This window comes from Notamacropus eugenii, chromosome 3 (genome assembly GCF_028372415.1).
Source record: "Notamacropus eugenii isolate mMacEug1 chromosome 3, mMacEug1.pri_v2, whole genome shotgun sequence".
Taxonomy (NCBI): domain Eukaryota; kingdom Metazoa; phylum Chordata; class Mammalia; order Diprotodontia; family Macropodidae; genus Notamacropus; species Notamacropus eugenii.
In genome coordinates, this window is record NC_092874.1 from 377,738,908 (window position 1) to 377,759,526 (window position 20,619).

General features: G+C 50.9%; 3 protein-coding genes across 7 annotated transcripts in view; 1 reads left to right on the forward strand and 2 right to left on the reverse strand.

The window, feature by feature from the left end:
• Positions 1 to 5,846, forward strand: part of STX1B (syntaxin 1B) — a 29,035-nt gene extending 23,189 nt beyond the window's left edge. The window contains exon 10 of the mRNA XM_072597528.1: positions 2,044 to 5,846. Coding sequence (XP_072453629.1) covers positions 2,044 to 2,193 — 150 coding nt within the window. The 3' untranslated portion in view covers positions 2,194 to 5,846. The remainder of the gene's footprint in view (positions 1 to 2,043) is intronic.
• On the reverse strand, positions 624 to 4,512 carry HSD3B7 (hydroxy-delta-5-steroid dehydrogenase, 3 beta- and steroid delta-isomerase 7). Its single transcript, XM_072597533.1, has 6 exons — positions 4,374 to 4,512; positions 4,081 to 4,242; positions 3,637 to 3,792; positions 3,300 to 3,408; positions 2,064 to 2,226; positions 624 to 1,707 (listed from the first exon to the last, which is right to left on the reverse strand). Exons 1-5 carry the CDS (start codon positions 4,375 to 4,377, stop codon positions 2,202 to 2,204), a joined length of 456 nt encoding a protein of 151 aa, XP_072453634.1. The 5' UTR covers positions 4,378 to 4,512; the 3' UTR covers positions 624 to 1,707; positions 2,064 to 2,201.
• Positions 5,559 to 19,974, reverse strand: SETD1A (SET domain containing 1A, histone lysine methyltransferase). Of its 5 annotated transcripts, none has more exons than XM_072597521.1 (19): positions 19,882 to 19,974; positions 18,489 to 18,641; positions 18,192 to 18,290; positions 16,129 to 16,399; positions 15,756 to 15,877; positions 15,262 to 15,488; positions 14,045 to 14,927; positions 13,132 to 13,905; positions 12,364 to 12,540; positions 12,132 to 12,219; positions 11,590 to 11,747; positions 11,212 to 11,299; positions 10,628 to 10,957; positions 9,117 to 10,151; positions 8,527 to 8,699; positions 8,326 to 8,436; positions 7,715 to 7,834; positions 7,003 to 7,140; positions 5,559 to 6,804 (listed from the first exon to the last, which is right to left on the reverse strand). In XM_072597521.1, exons 2-19 carry the CDS (start codon positions 18,624 to 18,626, stop codon positions 6,631 to 6,633), a joined length of 5,106 nt encoding a protein of 1,701 aa, XP_072453622.1. In that variant the 5' UTR covers positions 18,627 to 18,641; positions 19,882 to 19,974; the 3' UTR covers positions 5,559 to 6,630. The 5 variants fall into 5 exon arrangements, with proteins under 5 accessions (XP_072453622.1, XP_072453623.1, XP_072453619.1 ...); XM_072597522.1 differs by lacking the exon at positions 19,882 to 19,974 and adding an exon at positions 19,767 to 19,859; XM_072597518.1 differs by lacking the exon at positions 19,882 to 19,974 and adding an exon at positions 19,723 to 19,810.
• Between the last annotated feature and the right edge of the window lie 645 nt (positions 19,975 to 20,619).

Consider the following 20,619-nt stretch of genomic DNA (forward strand, 5'->3'; position numbering starts at 1 on the left):
TTGCCGCCCCCGCCCGTTTCTCCCGTTGGTTTTTAGGGTCCCTCCCACCTGCCCATCCTCCCCGGCCCCCCGCAGAGCGAGGACAGGGTGCCTGGGACGCCGGGGTGGGGCCGGGACGCCTGGCTCCCGAGCAGGAGAGGGCTGCGGAGAGGGAGAAGGTCCTGGGCCGGCGCCGGCCCCTGGGGCTCCCCCCGTCTCTCCCCGCGCCCCCAAGCCCCGGACGTCCTCACCATCGGTGCCCAAGAAGCAAACGGAAAAACGGAAAATCACGACCCTGACCCCCCCGCAGCCCTGCATGTCCCGTCCCGAGACCTTCCCACCCTGGGCCGGGCCGGGCCCCGCGGGAAAAATAGCAAACGTCCAGCCAGCGGGTCGGCCGTGTGCTGCCTCTCCTTCCCCTCCCCGCCGCTGGGGACGGGGGTCGCGACGGGGCGGGGGGCGGGGGTCAGCGCCGGGGGGGCCTGCTGCTGGGGCAGACGGAGGGGCACGGACGCCGGAGGGGCACGGACGCCGGAGGGGCGCGGACCCCAGGGGCAGGAGGGCCAGTGTCGTGTGCGTGGTCGGAAGCCAGCCCCCTCCCCGCCCCCCTTCCCCGGTGCCTGGGCACGGGGTGATGCCAGTCATTTAGACAGAAGAAGCAAAATGTTTAATGTCCACGACACGGGGAAAGTCCATGTTGGGGTAACACTATGGTAAAGGCGGCGAGGCAGCTCGGCCTTATGGAGGATTCCGGCAGAACAAGGCGGCCAACAGAGCCACAGAATGTACTGGGTCCCGAGTTCTCAGGGGAGGCCTGGAGCTCGTGGCTAGGCTTTAGAGGCCAGATCTAGAACCCTAGGCGCTCTTAGGAATCAAGGGAGCTGCTGCCCCTGGGAGCTGGTGGTGGGTGAGGAGGGGAGTGCAGAGGCACTGATCGCAGTCCAGAATCTAGGTCCACCCCTCCCCAAGGCCCTGTCTTTTCACCACCAGTGGAGAGAGATAGTTATCCTTCGGATGGGTGTCAGAAAATGGCATTTAGCACTCAGGTCTACCTTTTCCCAGTCATGGTCACTAGGAACATATGTGGAATTTCCCTCAGTAGAGTTAGAGAAAAGAATCTAAAAGTGTGAAACTTGCCATACTTCTCAGGGTTTGGTCTTTAGATGAAAAATCCCCTGGATAGGGTCATTTATGGGAAACCAGGCTAACCATTCAGGGCTCAGTCACTAGGTAAGGAGAACCCTTGGCTAGGATCAGAGGATGGAATCTAGAACCCAGGGTCTCCTACCTTCAGGGCCCGGTCACAGGGAAGGGGACCAGGACACCCCTTTCTGGTCTTCACCCAGGAAACAGTGCGGTCTCTACTGTCCTCCCAGCCATAGAGGGGCTTATAGCCAAAATGCCTCTGGGCCTTGTCTGTACGAACAGTGAAAGTGGTGCTTGCCAAGGACAGAGTATAGGGGTTGATTAAAGCTGTATAGACCACCAAAGGCCGGAGTAGCCACTGCAAGAAAGCATTGACAGTGGCCAGGAGAAATAGCACGAAGTAAGGCAGAAGGGGCCGAGTTCCCAGGAGGCGAATACCACAGGGGCCCAGGATTTCCAAGTTGAAGTCCTCATAGCTCTTATAAGGGGAGTCATCATAGCAGAAGTAGACTTGCCCACCCATTGTGTCAGCCCTGGAGCCTAGCTCCCTAGCTGCCAGCAGGTGCATCCAAGCAACATTGCCTGAGGAGAACAGATCAGATGCTGCTCAAACACCCATTAGCCCTAAAGGCAACCCACAGAGATGCTTCGAACACCCAGTCTCCTTCCTTGACTACATAGACACCAAGTCCCCTTCCCAGCCTGTACCTCACCACCCATACAGGGAGCCAGCCCCTTTCAGAAGTCTGACTCTTGCTAAAAAGAGACTCTCTCCCCCTAGCCCTTTCCCACATACATACATGCAGCTTCCCCAGTACTTGCTGTCCCATAACCTGGCTTTTGTCTGCACAGAGGTTTCACACATCCCTGCCCTTTACTTAGTCTATACACTGTCTGATACCCACCCTTCTCCTCCAGTCAGAGGGCTTGGTCCTCACCTGCGTAAACTCGGCCATGTTCCACAGAGGGAGAGACAGTCCTGAAAAGCCACCCACCAGTTCGCTGGGCCTTCTGGTAAAAATCGAGCATGAGCTGGTGGCCTTCGCCATAGATCCCCGTGGGACGTAGAGCACATGTCACCAAGGGAAGTCCACCCCGGACCTGAATAGAAGTCGTTGTTGAGACCCAAGCTTCCTGTCCCTCCCCTTCCCAGCTCACCTAACTACATTCATTTGTATGTATCATGGAGGCAAACAGGTGAACCCTATACCCCCAAATTGCAAGACTTCAGGTATCTTCCAGTGGTTTGTTTCATTACTGTACGTACAAATACATACAAGAGGGCTCCTATCTGTGTCCTTGAAAGAGCCATGTACCAGCGATTGGAAGATCTAAATTGCAGTCTTGGCTCTGCATGGGCCTCAGTCTCCCCAGTGAGTGAACTCAATGCCCTCTAAGCTCCAGTGCTGTAGGATTCCCAGACCCAACCATCTGAACCCCCTTACCTTTCTACCATTGGCCTCAAGGACTAGCCTCTCAGCCTGGGCCTTGCTTCGGGGATAGGGCTCTGTATGAGTCACCTCATAGGGGGTGTCCTCGTTACCCCTGGATGTGGGAGACAGGGCATACAGTGAACCCCCTACACACAGTGGGATAGGTGTGATACATCAGGACTTAACTATGAGTTCTCTATGTTTAGAGTTTTCAGAGTCCTTTACAAATATCATCTTGTTTTCCTCACAAGTGCCTTGTGAAATACATGCAGCTATTATATTAATTTTTTAGATGAAGACCACATGATAGAGTGGATAGAAAGCTGGTCTTGGGGTCAGGAAGATATGGGTTCAAGTCCTGTCTCTGACACATACTGTGTGACCCTGGACAAGTCATTCAACCTCTCAGTGGTACCTCAGGCAACGCTCAAAAGGTGGAGACCAGTTTTGCCTGTCTATTTGTCCATGCCACCCTAACAGTGATGATCTGGGAAATGGACCAAGAGAGGTTGTCACGTCCACGAGCAGAGTCAGGTTTTCTGGTTCAAGGTTTTTCCGAATTGGTTTTTTTTTAGTCCAGGGCTTTTCCCATGATACCATTCACATAATTCTGCTTTAAAGTTTACAAAGGACTTCCAGCACCCCCAATAAGGCTGTGAGATGAGTTCATTAGCATTTTATAGCACAGGACCCCTGCAGGAATTGGGAAGGGGGTGGGAAAGAGAGGAAGATGAGGAGTACCGGTAGAAGGGGTGTCCTTTGATATTGGGTCCCAGGGCCTCCATGCTGCTAGTGTACACCAGGAACCGAGTCCCAGTCTGCACACAGGCTTCAATCACATTCTGAGTCCCTAGGGGGAGGAGGGGCAGTTTGTTTTCCTTTCTCCCCAGCTTCCCTCCTATCCTAAGCACACACACACACCTCCACTCTCCACTGGGCAAAGTTTTCTTGACACAGAATTCCAGGGGAAAACCAGTGGGTGGGAGGGAGAGGGAGAGAGAAAGGGACAAGGTCAGGTTAGTTGCACAAATTGGGGAGGGATGATTGGACCATTAGACTAGGTTTAAAGATTCCTCACCCTGAACATTAACCCTGTGGATGACCTCAGGGTCATTCAGTCCCCACACATCCACCAGCCCTGCTACATGAATGACCACATCTGCTCCAGCTACAGCTGCCACCACATCCTCTGCACGAGTCACATCCCCCTGGATTGGGATCACCTGCATGGGCCCTGAGAGAGAACAGATGTTGGCCCACATGACATGTTCCTCCCAGGCCCCCTCTTCCCCACCCCCAATAGAGTAACACCCTCCAAATCATCACTTTCCATCCGTGAGTCATTCCCCATCCAGATGCAGTCCAGTCATAAACACACTTCCCCTTGAGGACTGGAGGGAGAAACTGGGTTGCCTCCCTTTGTAATGGGGAGCAGGGAAAGGATTTGGTCCTGGGAAGGAACAGGACCTGGGAGTTGGAGAGGTGGGTTTCTGATAGGTCCAGATACCTCCTCTTCCCTCACCTGGGTTTAGTGCCTCCAGCCAGGGCCCCAGGTGAATGTCAAATACCCGAAGCTCTCTGAGCCGGGGCTCCATCTCCAGCAGGGTCCTAACCACATGTTCCCCCAAGAAGCCGCAGCCCCCTGTCACCAGGTACACCAGATCTGGGCCTCCGTCTGTCATATCTAATTGCAGTGAGAAAGACAGGTGGGCCAGGCATGTTGATCAGTGCCTATTCGTGCCCTCCACCCATCTCAAGGACTATCTTCTCTGCTCTTGCCAAATGGCTTATGTTTGGTTGCCCAGCCATACTCACCCATTTCCCACAAAGGCTCATCTGTGACTCTTGTATAAGGCGGAACATGCACATTATGGCCAGAGCAGGACACAGCCTGGCTTCACCGTCCAAAAATATCCAGGAGTTTGTTTAATCAAGGGACAGGAACAGGATTAGGTGGGAGGGAAGGGACGGTTCTGGTAAACTCTGAGCCCCAACGGCACTTTGTTCCTGACTTAAGATGAGGAAAGGGGGATGGCAGGTTGGCAGAACTGTGTAAGAGAGGGTCGAGGGGGCTGCATGTCAGTGAAAAGGGGAGATAGGGCTGAGGTCAAAGTGGGACTAAGAATGAGAACCTCCTACCTGGAAGAGGTCAGCTCTGCAGTGGTCTGTCAGCTCCCACAGCTTGTAAGACACCACCTAAAACCCTTTAGGACAAAATCTTGGCCACCCCTTTTTATAAAATTCAGTTCCCTTAGCTTTCCTTTTCCGTCCACCCTCCCCCATCCCAGCTATTATCCTAAGTACAGCCCCTTCTAGGAATCAGCCAACCTACAGTCCCGAGCAACCGCCCTTTGGCCCCGCCTTCGATTCTGGTAGAGAAAACACCTCCTGCTGACCCAGACTGGCTACTGCATCTGCCAGCCAGTAGGACCTGGGGTGGGATTTATAGCGGTGACCATCCACTATTCCTCAGTTTCCGGACCCTCAAGGCTGAGACTGTCTAGACTCATGGCAAATGAAAGGATGTTAAGACTGGGAAAATGACTTGAAGGCTTCAGCTGATGACCCCCTCATCACTCTTCACCTTCACATATTTTCTTTCACTATTGCCCCATTCCCCACCCCTCAGTGTTGGGCAGGGCAAAGGGCTCTGGTAAGGGAAGCAAGGGCAGGGGAAGATCAAGGAACCCATAGTCACAATAGTTATATGCCCTCAGCTAGTCCCCAAGCAAGTTTCTCTGCATTTAAAATTAACAGGCAGAACCAGAATAAATACTTAAGCATCAAGATGTGAATGGGACGATGGTCAGGTGCCTGAGCATACCACTTCCTAATCCCATTAACACAAAAGATGATCTTTAAGGTCTGTTCTAGCTCTAAATTTATAACCCTAAATTACCCGTGCTCATGTACCTCAAAAGTCCAGTCATCTCTATCCATTCTGCAATAATCAGGTACCGACAGATTCCTACCACCACAAAGCCAAAAAGGATGGACAACTTTTGTACAATAAAGTTTAATCACAATTATAAAAATGTGGCGTCGGGTCCGAGGCATCCGCGCTATTAACATATGTACAAAACCAGGCCAACAGGAGTGGGGGCGGGGAAAGATACAGCTGGGGTCAAATCCTGGGGGCCCATGCCATCTGTCTTCTCCCAGCCCCTGGCCAGCTGTGCAGCCACTTATGGGGTGGGAATTTGAACATGGCCTTTTGAAGAACAGGGCAGAGGCAGCTTAGGGGGGAACAGGAGACACCCTCCCATGTCCCAAATCCCCTTTCCCCAGGCCTGGCCTTGATGCCTCTAAAGCCCAAAGGGAAGGCCCAGGTTTCAGATAACCCCTTGTGGCCTCTTAGGCCTAATATGGCCAGACGACAAGGCCTGGGAAATCACAGACCCCTGTCTTCCCTGGTTTGGGGGAGGAGGAAGTATCAATACCAGGGAAGGGAGAGATTCCTAGCTGGGGTCCAGGAAAGAGCTCTCCTGAGGGTGGAAAAATATGGCCAGCTGCTCCAGAGACCCCAAAATGGAGAAGAAAAGAGGTGTAGGGGGAACAGCCCCCAATAAAACAAGGTGAGGGGATGGGAAAGTCCTCCCCCCTCAAAGAACAGCATCTGTACAGGCCGGCACCCCAGGTTTCCACAGGAAACAGCAGCTAGCAGCTACAAAACATTTACAGTTTCTTCTCCGAAAAGAAAAAAAGTGGGGGCAGAACCTGCCTCATGTTTTGGGCATTCCCCACAACCCAGAATCTGGGAGACCCATACTCCCCACAAGGGGAAGGGGCAGGGAACACTCCAATTATTTTTTTCCTGTGTCAGTTCCTAAATGGTGGGGTAGACTTTATCTGCTCACCCTGCAGAGACCTCGTGCCCCCTACCACTCTCCCACCTTATCTTGGGAACCACAGGAAATGGAGGCTCAGGGTCTAAGTCTGAACCCCAGAACCTAAGTCAAAGGGCAATTCAAGCCCCAGCTGGTTCTCTAGCCTGTGGCGTGAATAAATTAGGGGCATATGTGTGTGTTGGAGGAGGCGGTGGTAGGGTAAAGCCAATCCCTCCATAAGGCCCTCAGTTGAGGGAACCTCGGCAACTTTCAGTGCCGCACAAACATGGGATCTTGTTGTCTTCCAAGGGGAATTTGTAGTCATAGGTGATTTCTTCATCCACCCCAATTGGCTGCTTGGAGTAGATTACAATCTTCTTCTGGGCCTCAATGGTGATCACCTTGGCATAGCAGTTGGGCTGTGGTTGGAGAAGGGAGTTATTAGCTTTGACTTTGGCTCCTTAGCTACTGCACCCATTTCTCCCAAAAACCAAGTTTCCTCAGTCATGTATCCCCTTTCTCTGCCTTCATTTTGCTCTCCAGCACCTTTAAAAGTGCCCTCCCAAACCCAAATAAGTAATCCAAAACCAGTTCCTGCCCCCAGATCCAGCTCTCACCGTGCAGCAGTGATTGATAAATCGTGCCAGATTTCCACATTTGGTGGCATCAATGATGGTGTCATGGTCCACCCGAAACAGATAGCTGCTGCCAATGCCCTCCTGCACATACCGTTTCTCCCTCATGTCAGCTACCACCTGACAAGCCAAGAAAGTTCAGAAAAAGTTTTCCAGAGAAAACCAAGATCTTCCTTCTTCCCCATCTAAGTCTTGAAAACTTTTGGTATAAATGATATTAGATGTCACATTTGTTATCCAAATATCCTTCACACATACTTGCTTTGGCATACAGGCTTTCCACCCTTTAGGCCTGTGACTGTCTACCTTGTCTCTGTGCTCACTCCATAAAACAACTCTCTCAATCTCATACCTCCTCCATGCCCATTAAATTGTCTTTTTTCATCATAAAATAGCTCTAAAACTTCCACCTCCTCCATGAAGTATTCCTGAGTTGATTTGGTTCCTTCTATTCACCCACATGGACATGATTCTTCCAATGTTACCACTGCTTTCTAGTTGTACACTTACCCTTAGTCCCCATAACAGGGATTTCAGAGGGCATGCCCTATGTATGGATGAGTCCACATCACTGCCTATCTCTGAGGCTCTAGTTCTGCCTCAGAGCAGTGACCACACCTCCCCTAAGAACACCACACCCAATCTGACGCCTCATCATCTTCATGCTGGTGGCTAGACAAGGCAGCTTGTTCACCTGACGTATGTTCTGTCCCACATACTCGATAACCATCTCATCAGCTGCAATAGGTTCCATAGCAAAAAGACCCCACTCGTGGATCCGGCTCCTGCCAAATCTCAGTTTTTTCTTCCGGAACTACAGGGGTAGAAAAGACAGAAGGGAGAAATTCAGGCATAAGGGATAGCATCATGTCCTGCCTTCTTCCCCACTGCCCAAACCAAGCTCTTTACTTTCTCACTATGGCTGTGATTCATGAACACAATGGGCACATGGTGCTGGGGGACTGCTCTTCCCCCAAGATAAAAGACCACATTCTTTCCCTTCTTTTCTGTTCCAAGACATTCCCAATTCCTTGTTTACCATGATATCTGTGTATGTGTGTGTGTGTATACATATATATGTATATACATGCATACATACACATATTTATGTATAAGTATATGTGTATATATACATACACACACATACACATAAATAAATAAAAACCAAAACGGCTCCCCATCCTTGAAACTCCACTCATTTGCTTAAGGCTTCTCTCCTGCTATGGCTATGCTCCTTGCGTAAGACCAATGGCTGTTGTACCCCAAAGTCTCAGAGCTCCCCACCTCCCTCAAAGTTATTCTCACCTTGAGCTGATTCAGTTTCAGCAGGTCACTGTCCACAATGGCTGATGTACCAATGGCACTGAGCAGCCTACGCTGCTCTGACCTTCTTTCTGATAACACCCGGTTTGTCCCCTGGGAAGGAAAAAGAACCTCATCAGTAGGAAAGTGCAGGGAAATGAACAAAAACTGGTCAACTGCAGAGAATGGCCCTGGTGTCATTACCTGGGTGTCTGAGCCCTCTAGCTGACGTGCGGATACAGGACAGACATCCAAGTACTTATCCTTTTCTTTCTTACTGATGGGGTAGTAACCTTCACTCCGAGCTGAACCTGTCTGATGCTCCCGGGGTCCATCCAGGGGCTTTCGCTTACGTTTGGGAGTGGTCAAGTTGGTGAGTGATATAAGGTTAAGGAAGAAAACAGGTTTTTCAGTGGCCCACTCCCAGGCCTGTTCAGAGGCTCAAGAATCGTTTGCAGCTCTCCCTGACCGCTCCCCAGTCTGGAAGGAGAGCAACCTAAGATGGACATGAGAGTGAAATGGTGAAGTAGGGGAAGCCAGATTGTGGGGAAAGAAGGCAAGAGAGAGACATACAGCCAATTCTAATAACCTTCCTAAGACCATGGAAATGTATTAGGCAGAGAAAAATGAAATGAAATGAACAAGAATGAAGGTGAAAAGTGGCAGACAAAAAAAAAGTACTCAACAATGGACTCACAGAAATATCATTACTAAAATGACTGATTAAGAAGGAGAGGTGAGACTTGACGCTTCTGGTACAATAGCTCCCACATGCGCACAGAGGTCTAGGATATTGGTGTGATGGACCCAGTGGGTATCATTGAGCCAGTCAGCTCCACCATCCTGCTGTAGCAGCCTCTCATAGGTGAGTCGTAAGTAGCTCATGTCCTCAGCATCAAGTCCAGAATTCCAGATGTCATACAAGATGGTCATCTGTTCAAACTCACTTCGAGGCTCATAACTGGGTGGGGGTGGAGGGGCAGGGGGCAAGGGCTGTCGACGGCGCTTGGCATGGGATCGAAGGCTCCTCCGCCTCAAGGCACCCTCCCCATCACTGCTGCTACTACTACTCTCTGATGATTCAGACTCTTCTTCCTCTTCCTCGTCCTCCTCTTCCTCCTCCACCTCAGCAACCACCACCTCAGGGGCTTCTAGGACCTCATCGGCAGGTGAGCTGAAGACAGTGGCAGGGGAAGGAAGTGGGTCCAGGGATCTGGAAACTGGAGCAGGGGGAGTGGGCCGGACAGCCAGAGCATAGTTGTGCTCCAGAAGAACATGAACAATTGAGGGACCTGCTGGACCCAAACGCTCGGCCTCGTCTGAGGTCTCCGTGGCCTCAGAATCATCTCCTATGGGTAGAGCGACCAGCCCTCGCCGAGCTGGAGTCAGGGCCAAATCTGCCAAGACTGCCAGGTCTACTTCAGTCCCAGGTTCTTCTTCTTCTGGCAGACGACTCCGACCTCCACTCCGGTTTCGCCCTGCCCGGGATCCATCCTCTGGCCAGCTCTTGACCAGAGAAGCATGGTCCAGGGGCAAATTTCGAATGGTCCGATCCCCACCCCGGGAGATTTTCCGGGGAAGGGGACCAACAGGCTTAGCTGGAGGTGGAACAGGTGGTGGAACCTCAGGAGTTGGGGTGGTTGGGGTTTCCTCTGATGCAGAGAAGGAGACTGTTTTCCGCCGCTTCTTCGGTGGTGGGAGAAGTGGGATAGGAGAAGATGGACACTCTTCAGGACGAGGGGCAAGAGGTAGGGGAGGAGAGGTTTGGGAGACAGCTGGTGGCTCTGGGGGATGTTGAGGTGTCTCAGGCAATAGTTCCTCAGGAGGACCTGGTGAAAGGGATGTAGTAAAGAGAGTATCACAAACTCAGACTTCAATATGACATGTTCTTGTAATAAGCTGGGATTTATCCTCATACTATGTATGTTGGACACACAATTATAATAATTCACTGGCTATCACTCAGAGAGGCATGTTATCATAGGATCAAGAGCCACAGGAGACCTTAGCTGACCTTAAAATGACCAAAGTCATTTCACAGATGAGCAAACTCAGACCCAGAGAGGGGAAATGACATTTTCAAATTACAAAATTAATACAAGGGAGAACAAGGATTTGAACCCAGGTCTTCTGACACTAAATCTAAGTGATCTTTCTACTTTTCCACAATGATTTTGCTACTCTTGTTTCCTCCATTCACTCAAAACTCAAAAGTCCTCTTTCCAAACAGAGGGCATATACACATTATGCATCATAATCTCACAGTCTATGGTTTCATACTCAACTTTCTCATAAATCTACCTACCTGGAGGCCTCACTGGGACCTTCTCCAGCTCAGGGACAGGTATGACAGGTGGAACTGGAAGCTTCTCTTGTTCTGGTTCCTCCACAGGGATAGGGAGGTCTGATGGGACGTCCAGAGGGGGTGACAAGGCTGAAGAAACTACTGATGGTTCCTCCTCCTCCTCCTCTTCAGATGCAGAGGAGGAAGAGGAGGAAGAGGAAGAGGAGGAGGGGCTGGAGGAAGAGCTGCTAGAGGAAGTGCTGCTCTCAGAGTCTGAAGTGCTGTCATTCTCACCTTCTGATTCAGCGTACAGAGAATATTTGGAGGAGGAGGCACTCTCCTCATCCTCACCTGGAAGTCCAGGGGCAAATAGAGAAAAGGTCAAGAAAAGATAGTCAAGACAGCACAGCAGGACCCACGTAGAGTTCATCATGCTTAACTGGGCAAGAAGAGGGACCAGAACTTCCAGGGGTGCTAAGGAAAGTCGTAGGAACCAAGTGCAACACTGAAACACAGGACCTTGTGGAGGGAACAGCTGCCTATGTCTACAGGAAATGTTCTCCTACTCTTCCCTTAAGGTTTCCAAAATGATAGCTTCGACTCACCTCCAGATGCCTCGGCTGTCTTCTTATTGGTCTCCATGGTTTCACTGCGCTCTTCTTCCTCTTCCTCATCCTCATCATCTTCTTCCTCCTTAGGAAAAGGGATAAAAACAAGCGACTGATTCTCCACACTTATGAAGTGGGACCCAAGCCCCTAACCAGAGCAGAGTGTTACATAAAGTCAGCGAGGAGATTTCCTGGGTCACAAGAGTAGAGAAGTTGGAAAATAGACCCCAATACATTGCCAGTGCCCAGACTGAAAAAGCAAAATGTACATGGTTCTTTGAAAGGGAGAGATGAAGCAACAGGGACAGAAGACCTAACAAGGCAGCCAAACCACTGTGATGAGCTGCTGACATACAGCAAAGCCATCTCACTCACCTTCTCAGAGGAGGACTCTTGTGACGCCTCTTCTCCTTCACTGTCCAGAGCAAAAGGTTTTCGGTGTTTGCCCTGGGCCTTACTCCTCTCCTCTTCCCGCTTTGGGCCCTTCATCCCTGGTCGACTTGACTCTCCAGCTTCCTTCTCTCGATCAGGTTCTGGACATCAGCATTATCATGGTAATGTATTATCAAGAGTAATCCTTAGGATTTGCCTAATACTTCTAAAATTTTTCAAACAATATTTTATCTTTTATGTTAATGAAATAGGTAGTGGGAGAGTTATGCCTATTTACAGGTAAGAAAATGGATACATAGTGAAAGCGACTTGCCTGAAGTCATAGCAAATTAGTAGTAGAACCTAGACTAGATCAATTTAACTTCCAATCCAGGGAAATGCCTCCAAAAACTATTCTACCCAGTTTCAAAATCTCCCCTCCATTCAACTCCTCTGGACATCTTGGTCCCAAGTCTCTAATTTTTTCTCCATAGTTCCCCTCTCCTCTCAGAAACTGGATATTCTGTTTTGCTCTCCTTACTCACCATCTTCATCCTCTTCTGCTGGGGTAGAAGGCCGAGGCCGCTTTTCTTCTCCACCCTCTGAAATTTCAGAAGGCTCTTTCCGTTTTACCTGAAGTAGGGAGAGAATAAAAAAGAGACACATGCTTATCTAGACTCCAAATTTATTTCCTACTACTTCCAGCCCTAAGATAGGAACTCTCCTCATCCCCCATTTTTTCCCCACTCAGACTCTAGGAGTCCCAGTTTCCAGTACCTTGAATGATGGTAGTCGAAGTGCCCCTCGAAGCCCAGAGCCAAATCCAAAGCCTTCCAGGCCTGCAGCACCCCCACTCTTGGCCCAGTCCACTAGGGAGAGCAGCCCTGGCTCCTTTAGTTTTGTCTTCTCCTTGTCTTCCTCTTTTGCCTGCTGTTTGGCTGCATTCTGGAAAGGCTGCGAAGAAGGGGTAGGCAAGTATGAACAACTGAGTAATCCAGCATCTTTCAAAAGTGCTTCCTTTCATCCAAAAACCATCCTAGATCCTATGTATCCAGCCAATTCCAATGTTTTCCTCTATCCTCTTTCCTTCTTCTTAGTTCTGCTTCTCTCTTTTAACTCCTATTTATCTCTTAAACCCAAGGATAGGACTATGGAATCCCAGAGATGAAAGGCCCTTGTATGGGTGAACCTTGACCCAAAGTACCCACCTCATCTCTGACCTCTCCAAGAGTAATTACCTAGACAATACTTCTAATGATGGGTGGCTTATCATTGTCAACTCATTCCACTTTTGGAAAGCTCCAACATTTTAGTAAATCTTTAGAGTGAGTTGAAATCTGCCTCCTAATAATGGTCACACACTGATCCTTGCTCTGAAGCTACATGGCAGCCTCTTGGAAATTTGAAGTCAGTCGGGTCTCCTCAATTGCCTATCCCTTGGGGGAAATCTTCTCTTCTCCAAACTAAAGACCCTCAGTTCCTTCAACCATTCCTCATAAAACAGTTTTCCAAGTGCACTTTAGCTTCAACAGCCCTCACTCTCACCTTAGCCTTTTCCTCTTTACTTTCCCACCACTGGTCAAAAGCTCCAAAAGCTACATTTTCAACCATCTTGCGATTAAGGTCCCGTTGCATGATGTTCTTCATCTCCTGTACCAGCGTAGCCAGCACCCGGCCCACTGTGCCAGCAGGAGGTGGTGCCTTCCCCTCTGCCATTTCTACCTCCTCCCCAAAAGGGGGATGTTCCTCCTCCCTTAAGGCAGAGGAGGAAGGCAAGGGCTCTGCCTGTAAGGGCAGATGATAGCCCTCACGGGCATAAGCCCCTCGGTTCTCCTGTCCAGGGGTATACAGAGTGTAGGGTAGTGTATAGGCAGCTTCTTGATGTGGAGGGAATGGAAGGAAATGTTCCCCAAAACCTCCACTAGGGGGGGCTGCTGATGCAGCAGTTACCCCACTACCCTGCCTCAGCTGGTGCAACCGGGTCAACATTTGGGTCTGCATTTGGAAGGACATGGGCATCCCTCCCCACTGAGCCCCAAGTCGGTCCATTAGCTCAAGGGAGTTGACAAAGTCATAGATGTGTGGGGGAGGGGGAGGGGGTGGAGGATATTCAGGGGGTGGGGGTGCCTCTGGCCGGGGTGGAAGAAGATAGGCAGGCTGATGGGGATAGCCCAGGGGAAGGGGAGCCAGAAAGGGTGGAGGGGGAGGTGGGGGAGGTGGAGGAGGTGGAGGTTGCGGAGGTGAGGGGGCTGTTGGGGGTGATCCTCCACCATCATCATCTGAGATTTCCATGTCCTCGCCAGAAGAATGAAGAGAGGCCTAAAAGAACATGGGAGAGAAGGGTTAGAAGGATTCTGCTCTCTGCTTCCCAATTCATCGGTTTTATTCCTAAAAAAATTGACAAGTCAAGATCCCTTCTCAGAACTCAAGCTGTTTCTCAGGTTTTTTCTCTTCTCACCTGGTCCTGTCCATTGGCTTTGGGAGATTCTCCGGGTGCCCCAGGTTCAATGTTCCCCATGGGAACTACATCCTCAAAATTTGCCGGGGCTGGGGGAGGTGTGCAAGGCCCATGAGTTGGTCCCAGAAGGACCTCACTCCCAGATTCTTTGACCCCAGGGCCCAAACTACTGTTGTCCTCCTCTTCTTCTGTGTCTGAGGCCAAGAAGGAAAACTTGGACCGCTGTTCCTTCAGTAGCATTTCAATCCGGGAATCTAGGCTGCTATGCTGGGCAAAGGGCACACTCTCATTGGTGATCTCTGGGGCAGGTGAGCAAGATCGAATGGGGGATGCTGGACGAGGTGAATTCTTGGCTTCCTCTTGTTCAGGGCTGGCCCCCCTACCCACTCCACCAACAGGTTCTGGAGGCTCTGGAGGTGCAGCCTCTGGGGCTGAAGGTCGATAATCCTGGTCAGCAGGGCGACTGGGCTCAGGGGGCAGGTAGGAGGTGTAGGAGGGTGGAAAGCGCTCAGGAAAAGGAGTTCCTGGGGGCTCCTCCCGGGGCGCACGTCGGGGTGGGTAGGAGGCATGGCGCTGGTATCGGCTACTGCTCTCATAATATGCTGGATAATGTGAGTCAGAACTACGGTAATGAGAAGAGGAGGAGGAGGATGAAGATGAAGAGGAGGAGGAGGATGACGATGATGATGATGATGATGATGATGATGATGATGATGATGATGATGAAGAAGAAGAAGAGGCAACAGTGGTAGCTGAAGAAGAGAAGTGTCGGCGGGAATAGGAATCCTGATAGCTGTTCTCAGACCGACGAGGCTTAAAAGAAGAAGAGGTGGTAGAAGAAGAGGAATCCGGATGGTAACTGGAATAGCCAGGAGTTCCTTGCCTAAAGGAAAAAAAAAAGTCAAAAAGGGTTATTAAGAATAAGAAATCTCTTCCTAAGCTTGTATGGCATCAAACCCAAGTATTCTAGTTTTTAGGCCCTATAGCTCCCATAGGAGCCAGGCTTTCCATATTCCTAAAACAGACTGTAAATTCTCTGACTACAAGGACCATGTATTCCACCTGGCACAAGGCCTGACACACATAGTAGATATTCAATAAATGTTTTCTCAAAGAATAACAGCAGCAAACTCCTTAGCCTCAGATATTTTGCCTGGCATGTATTAGCTCCCAGACTTCAGTAGCTGAGGGAACCCCGGTATTGCCCCCTTCCAAACCTGCTGGAATAGGCAGAGTCCTGGGAATACGGGGTGCTGCCCCGGGAGGTATAAGGCGTCCCTTGAGAGGATTGTGGCGTGAACTGGCCATAGGAGGAGGGGGTGTCTTGCCGGCTACCGGAGTAAGTTGTGTCCTGAGAACAGGGTGTGCCATTTCCAGGTGTGACTGGCACAGAAGTGCTTGATGGGTAGGTTGAATCAGATGAAGGCCGGCGTCGAGATTCCGTCTTGAGAGAAAGGGAGAAAAGAAAGTTAGTGTATATTCACTGCACCCTCTTTGAATCAAGCACCTTCCCACTTATAAAAAGACCCGAGCACTTTTCCCCAGGCCCTTCCTACTCACATTCACTTTTATTCCTCACCTGGAAGTCCTTACTCATCAGTCTTTCCCTCTTCAATCTCTCAAATACCCTGAATCTAGTTCCCTCCAGGAGTCCAGGCATCTGTCTCCCAGAATTCAGATGACCCAACCCTAGGTAGTGTCAGCTTCTCACCGTCTCAGTGGGTATTGCAGGTCCTTGGAACTTCTCATTCAAGACTTTGCCATCTGTGGGCACTGTTTGGGGGGTATAGGAGCCATTGACAATCAGTTCATAGTATTTCATCCGTTGTTGCCCTGGAACAGGAATCAAAAAAGTCAGTCTAAACAAATGGAGGGTATTAGCCCATTCTCTGACAGTCCAGCTTCTCTCTCTAGCTTTAAATTCCCATCTCCACCCTCCCTTGGTCTTAGCACATGAAGTCAGTTTCTCTCACCCATCTCTAACTTTAGGATCTCAATTCTTCTTCCTTTCCCAAATTATCTAGATTTTTTTTTTTCCAAATAGGAACAGATCAGGATTGTAAGAGATAGGCAAGGGACATCACCTTTGATGTCAAGCTGGGCGTGGATGATATTGCCCATGACCGGGGTGTGATGGAGATGTTTTACAGTCTCTTTGGCACCCCGAGTGCTGGCAAAGAGCACTCGGGCTAGGCCTAGATGCTTTCGTGTTCGGGGGTGCAACAGGATCTCCACCTCTTCCACCTCTCCATACTTTCGGCACATGTCCTTCAGGAAGGTCTCCCGAACGTTGTCATTCAGCCGGGCAAAGGTCACTTCCTTCAGTGGGACCTGCCCGATGTAGAACTCGTCAAGCTGTGGAAGGAAAGCAGAAGCTGGGTCAGGATCCAGAGTCACCCTGGCATGAAATAGAGCCTTCAGGAAGATCTGCTCATGGACAAGAGGCAGAGCCATAGGACACTGAGCCTTGGTCTGTAGATTCATGTGTATGTGTTATGGGCAGGAGGGATAGGCAAGAGGGAACTCTATTGAACGCTAAGAGAGATGGCTAACAGAGAAGACTTGAATAAGATGATCTCATTGTACAAAATCGTAAAATCATGGTCCTAAACCTCCTCTGAAGTGAATGCAGGAACCAGAAAAATAAACCTCATAAAAAGCCATAGAAGAAGGACCAAGAGGAAAATCTTTACAAAGTCCAAAAACCTGAACACCCAGATGGGGAAAGATAAGACAGAGAAGTCCTATGAAAAGACACAGAACTTAGAGCTGGAAGTAACCTCATAGGTCATCTAGTCCAATACAACTCTGTAGGAATCCCCTCTACAATATCCTTGACAAGTGCTCATCTACCCGAGAAGAGTAGTTAAATAGAACTTATTCCCTTGTCTATACACTTTTGGACCATTCCAACAACTAGAATGATTATCAGAGGTACCTAGGAGGCAGAGTAGATAGAACACTGGGCTAGGAGTCAGGAAGACCTGAGTTTAACTCTGGCCTCAGACACTTACTAGCTGTAACACAGGGCAAATCACTTAATCTCTGTTTGTTTCTACTTCCTCAACCAAAAATGGGGATAGTAACAATACAGACCTCCCAGGATTGTTTTGAGGATCAAATGAAATAATATTTGCAATGGGATTAGCATGGGGCCTGGTCCATAGTAGGTGCTTAATAAATCCATCCTTCCTTCCTTCTCTTATTTAGACAAAATCTGCCTCTCCTAACTTCCCCTTCTGATTTGTAGTTACAGCTTGAGGCCACAAAACCTAAGAGCACATGAGAATGTAAATAGAGTACTCTGTAAACCTTGGAACACATATATTCTACTTGTTATTCCATGTAACAGTCCTTCAAATATTTAGAGACAGTGACTTTATCTGTTTCTACTTCATAGCCCCCAGTCCCAAGACTAAAACTCTATAGTTCCTTCAAATCTTGTATGTAATGGGCTCAAATTCCTTTAATATCCTCTAGAAAAGTTCCAGATAAATTAATGTCTTTCTAAAAATGTGGCAGCCAGAACTGAGCATATTATTGCAGACGTGATCTGACCAGGACAGAATACAGCGGGAACACAACCCCTCTCATTCAGGACATTGCTTCTATTTAATGCAGCCCAATTCAAATTAGCTCCTCATTTTGTGAGATCTGCAACTATGACAAGCATGCCAAGGAAGATCACAAGACTACATGAGAGTGCAACTTTTGGAACTCCAGAGTCTTTAATACCATCCCTATGATCTAAAGGTAGAGCTGCTACTACTTAGGATACCACATCATTTTTTATACAACACAAAACTCAGATTCAGAAATCACATGAACTAGATTTCTTTTCTGCTCTCATAGCTAAGTTCTCATCAGAATGTCAACCATCCCTTCCCCAAAGGCTAAGGCCACCTTCCTTAACTAAAAAACAACAGCTAATCATAACCTCTAAGGAAAGCCCACCTAGACTCAACCACAAAGTGAAATTATGAATTGCTAGGTCAGGACACTTCACTCAGTTATTCACAAATGCTATGTACAATTTGCTTGTTCAAAGACAAACTCCTTCCTTGGTTGCCTATGTGGATTTGCACATTTTCCTATAACTGTCACCCTCCATAAAAACTATCAGATCATGAAAGTAATGAAGACTTACCTTAAACTTAGGAACTGGGAGGGAAAGGTCTCTGTTTTTGGACCATGTGAGTCGTTGACGGGGATCTTGAAGCTTGCTAACAATCTTGTATCCTGCATCCTGGGATGAAAGAGATGGGAAGGCAATTTAATCACTTTGGGGGAAACAATTTAAAAACTTAGGCCCAGAGTTGGTTGAAATGTAGGACTTCTAACTTTCTGAAAAAAAACAGTGGGGTACAAAGAGCAGAAATTTTGGGAGACAGAAAATTATCTACCCAAGAACCTTGGGGGGAACAGTTGAGGCAAAATAACTCACATTGACACTGAAGTGAATCCCATCATAGCGGTAAACCTTCTGAGGGAGCCTGTGCAGTGCAGGGTCCACAATGAGTTTGTAGTTTCGCCACTGGAAGTTGGGGGGCTTTTGCCCATCTCCCCCTCCTTCCTGGTCCATCCTGGCTCATTTACACTATGAACAATTAAAGGAAGGGAGTAAGGCCCTGAACTTCCAGTCTTCTTTCATACTTATCTATACCCAGAGCCCTTCCAGGGCCCCAACCCATTCCCCATAGACAACCACAGTCCTTTCAAGGTACCACTTTATGCTCCACAAACACAGACCTCTTTACCCCAAGTGCCTCAGATATACTTGCCCCCAAACACATCCCTGTGCCCCCACAGCTTCCTTTCACCCGCAGTCTTCTGCCACCTGTACATGTCCAACCTTCACCCCATACACACTGCAGAAAGCCCTACCTCCATGGCATCCTTCCCCCGTGCCTCCCTCCTGCAAGTCCCTTTGCCCCCGCACCCAATCCTTCTTCCCTACTCATGCCCTTTACAGCCCCCCCTTTCATACGTATTTCTCTCAGGGCAACTTCCCCCCACTGATAACCCCTCCCCGCCTGCCAATTCGTCCCCACAGCCTGCTCCCCCAAACACATCCTGTCCTCACACATGCTCCCCCCAAGCCCTCCCTCTCCTCACCTCCCCTCCCTCCAGACGCGGCCTCCAGGAGCCCCTTCCCGAGCCCCGCCACACGCCCCCCAGGCCTCCTGAGGTGCCGGGCACCCGCGCCTTCCCCATCGCCGGCGGCCCCGGGACACCGCTTCGCTCCCACTCGCAGAGGGACCCGGACCTGGGAAGCCCTCCCTCAGCCCCCCCGCCCCCCGCCCGGCCCCTCCCCCCCAGCCGGAGGCGCGCCCCTCCCAAGCCCCGCCCCCTCCGCCTGTCTCCTCACCGGCGGCCAGCCAGGGCCGGTGCCCCGCTCTCCGGCCCCCCCTGCCCCTCCACCCCAGCTCCCCGGGGCCCAGGGACCCTGCGGCCCCGAGCCAGGAAGGTGGAACCTTCCTCCGGGGCCGCGGCGGGGCTCCGGAAACGCCGCGAGACCCTCCGGGCCGGCCCGGCCCGGGCCCGGGCCCCGGCGGGGGAGGAGGCAGCGCGCGCGGCACTTCCCTCTCCTCGCGCACCCCCGCGAGCCGCCCCCTCCCCACCCGCGCGCGCAGTCCCCTCCCCGCCGAGCGCGCGCGCGCACCGCATTCTGCACTCACCCGCTCGGGGCGAGCGAGTCGCTCCCTCCCCTTCCCTTCCCCACCTCGCTCCACCTCCGCGGCGGCGCGAGACCCGGGCCCCGCAGCGGCAGCGGCGGCGGCGGCGCCCCCACCACCACCTCCCTCCTCCCCGGCGCGCGCACCAAACACCACCGCCACCTGCGCGAGGCCCGGCGGGCTCTGCGTTCACCGGAGCACATTCGACACGGGCGCCTCCGGGACTCTGGCGGGTGGCAGAGGAGCGCTTCCACCTCTTTCTTCCCTCCGAGCCGCACGGGAAGAAGCAGTGGGGGAAGCCGGCAGGCCGGCCGCATCCCTCGAAGAGCGGACCTCACCAACACTCTCTCCTTGCCCGGTTCTGGACGTGTGACGAATCTGCAACTGCTGAAGCGGCGCCGAGTCCCCGAGGAAAAGGGGGCGGGGCGCACGGGCGGAGGCCGGGCCGGGGATGAGCAGGAGAGGTTAGCTCGTCCGGCAGCCGCAGATTCGCCGGAGGTGAATCGGCGGTAGCGGAACTTGCGCTACTTCCTGCATCGGTCTGGCTGGGAAGAGTAGAAATTCCGGATTCGCAGATTCGCCACAGGCCCCGGCTGCTGGCTTCGTTCGGGGTGCCCGGTCTACATCGGAAAAGCAACGCCAGTGTTAGCGTATGGCCACTCGGCTCCCTAACAGTAGTCCAGTTTGGCCTCTCATCCTTGGTTGGCGTTTCTCGCAAATATCACTAAATTTTCCTACTTTGGCATTAGGCACAGAAGATGGATCCAAACGGACCCGACTTTGAATTAAAGGGCTGGGTCGGAGCGATCCGAAATAGGCTTGTCATCGGAGGGACGAATCTGCAGATCACCGTCCCGGTGCTTGACAGGAATGCGAATCTGCGAGCGGGAACCCGACAGC